This window comes from Cnephaeus nilssonii, assembly GCF_951640355.1.
Source record: "Cnephaeus nilssonii genome assembly, chromosome: 15".
Taxonomy (NCBI): domain Eukaryota; kingdom Metazoa; phylum Chordata; class Mammalia; order Chiroptera; family Vespertilionidae; genus Cnephaeus; species Cnephaeus nilssonii.
The window spans coordinates 42,413,962-42,416,528 of record NC_137086.1 but is presented as its reverse complement, the minus strand read 5'-3'; the positions used below and the strand labels follow the sequence as shown (position 1 = coordinate 42,416,528).

General features: G+C 48.5%; 1 protein-coding gene across 1 annotated transcript; it reads left to right on the top strand.

The window, feature by feature from the left end:
• Positions 1–1,126: 1,126 nt before the first annotated feature.
• LOC307111672 (aurora kinase A-like) lies at positions 1,127–2,344 on the top strand (the record flags this gene model as incomplete). The annotated part of the gene is given in 2 exon segments (XM_079791650.1): positions 1,127–1,228; positions 1,232–2,344. Coding segments are annotated over 2 exon segments (1,215 nt in total).
• Between the last annotated feature and the right edge of the window lie 223 nt (positions 2,345–2,567).

The window sequence follows — 2,567 nt, the reverse complement described above, 5'->3', positions numbered from 1 at the left end:
AGGAGGAGGAAAGGGCCCACATAGAAGGCAATCAGGTCATCACACCTGAGGCATGTCCTTCAAAGTGAGAGCCCAGAGGCCTGTGGGAAAAACAACCGTAGAGATTGTGCCATTCTCCATTCTCAGCTATGAATATAAGCTCTTTTCTTAGTTCCGGGTGGAGGTAACCAATCTAGGATGTCAAAACACCTGTTGTTGTTTTTTTCTCTATCAGCAAAACATGTCAAGATTTTTTTAAACTATTAAAATTTTATGCATTTATAATTTTCCAAAGAAGCATAGGTCACACGCAAAGGCAGCAGCTGAAAGGAGCAAATGCCTTTGTACCATTTTGGTAGTTGACCTACTGTACAAAACAAAGTTGAATTTCAAATTGTAATCCCCCTTAGTGCAAAGGAAATGCTTTGCTTATCACTGACTAATGTTTCAGAAAGGTCAGTATGAAAATTGTAAATGGTTCCCAACCCACTGAACCATCAAGAGGTAGTGTCCCTGGAATACAAAATGTGTTTAGAGACCTCCCGGAGAGCAGCGCTGGAGCTAGAACTGGATGGGTCCAGCGGGCCTTACAGAGCAAGTGCGCCTGCGTGCCGTGTCTGCCTTGCTTGGACCTGACTGGGCCGTTGTGCTGGCTGTGAACCAATGAAAAGGCAGCACCTCTCTAGCCCAGGCCAATCAGCTTTCAGACTAGAGAGTTTAACTCCTATTTACGGTAAAACTAGAGGCCCAGTGCACAAAATTTGTGTAGGGGAGGGGGGTAGGGGGGCGGTCCCTCAGCCTGACCTGTGCCCTCTCACAATCTGAGACCCCTCAGGGGATGTCCGACCGCTGGTTTAGATCCTTCCCCAGCTGCTGGCTGCTGGCCGGGGCCTTCCTTTGCTCTGCGCCACCCCCTGGTGGTCAGCGCATGTCATAGCGAGAGATTGAACTCCTAGTCTCCTGGTCAAACTACCCAGGGAACACTTTGCATATTAGTCTTGTATATATATAGATGACTCTGCGTTCTAATGGCTTGGCTCTCCAGAGGACTCAGCAGCCTTGGGTCGGAGGCCGGAGCTAGCAGGTGTCCAGGCCAGGTGGTGGTGGGGGGGGGGGGGGAGGGCGGGGAGAGGGGCAGCTCGGCATCATGGACAAATCTAAAGAAAATGGCATTTCAGGGCTGGTTAAGACTACAATTCCATCTGGTGACTGTCCAAAACGTGTTCTGGTGACTCAGCAATTTCCTTCTTAGTATTCGTTACCTGCAAATAGTGGCCAGGCTCAGCAGGTCTTGTGTCCTTCAAATTCCTCCCAGCAAGTTCCTTCACAAGCACAAAAGCTTGTCTCCAGCCATAAACCGGTTCTGAATCTGAAGCAGAAGCAATTGCAGGCAACCAGTGGCCCTCGCCCTGTGTCTAGACCACTGAATTATATGCAAAAGAGTGAGCAGCCCCAGCCACCGGCCCCTGGAAAGAATTCTGAAAAGGAAGTGGCTTCAAAACAGAAAAACGAAGAATCAAAAAATAGGCAATGGACTTTGGAAGATTTTGAAATTGGTCACCATCTGGGCAAAGGAAAGTTTGGAAATGTGTACCTGGCGAGGGAAAAACAGAGCAAGTTCATCCTGGCTCTGAAAGTCTTATTCAAAGCCCAGCTGGAGGAAGCAGGCGTGGAGCATCAGATAAGAAGAGAAGTAGAAACACAGTCCCACCTTAGGCATCCAAATGTTCTCAGGCTGTACGGTTATTTCCAGGATGCCACCAGAGTGTGCCTAATTTTGGAATATGCACCTCTTGGAACTGTCTATAAAGAACTTCAGAAACTGTCCAGGTTTGATGAGCAGAGAACTGCTACTTATATCACAGAATTGACAACTGCCCTGTCATACTGCCACTCAAAGAGAGTTATTCATAGAGACATCAGGCCAGAGAATCTGCTCCTTGGATCAGCTGGAGAGCTTAAGATTGCAGATTTTGGGTGGTCTGTACACGCCCCATCCTCCAGGAGAACCACCCTCTGTGGCACCCTGGATTACCTGCCCCCAGAGATGACTGAAGGCCGAATGCACGGTGAGACGGTGCATCTCTGGAGCCTTGGAGTTCTTTGCTATGAATTTTTAGTTGGGAAGCCTCCTTTTGAGGCAAGCGCATACCAAGAGACCTACAAAAGAATATCTCGGGTTGAATTCACATTCCCTGACTTTGTACCAGAGGTGGCGAGGGACCTGACTTCAAGACTGTTGATGCATAACCCCAACCAAAGGCTGACCCTGAAAGAAGTCCTGGAACACCCCTGGATCACAGCAAATTCCTCAAAACCATCAAGTAGCCAAAACTCCAAAGAATCAACCAGTCAGCAGTCTTAAGACTCTTGCAGGGGGAGAGCCTCTGAGCCAAGGCTGCTGTGTCATTGATCAGAAACACACTCCTGACAGAATCTTACTACCCACTGCCTGCTCCAATCTGCAGCGCTATGGAAAAGTATGGAAAGTTCAACTTCAATAAACGTGACACTGAAGCGCAAGTAGCCACGAGAATCGTGCTGTGCAATAACCTCCGAGGTACCTGAGTGGGTGTGTAACTTACTGG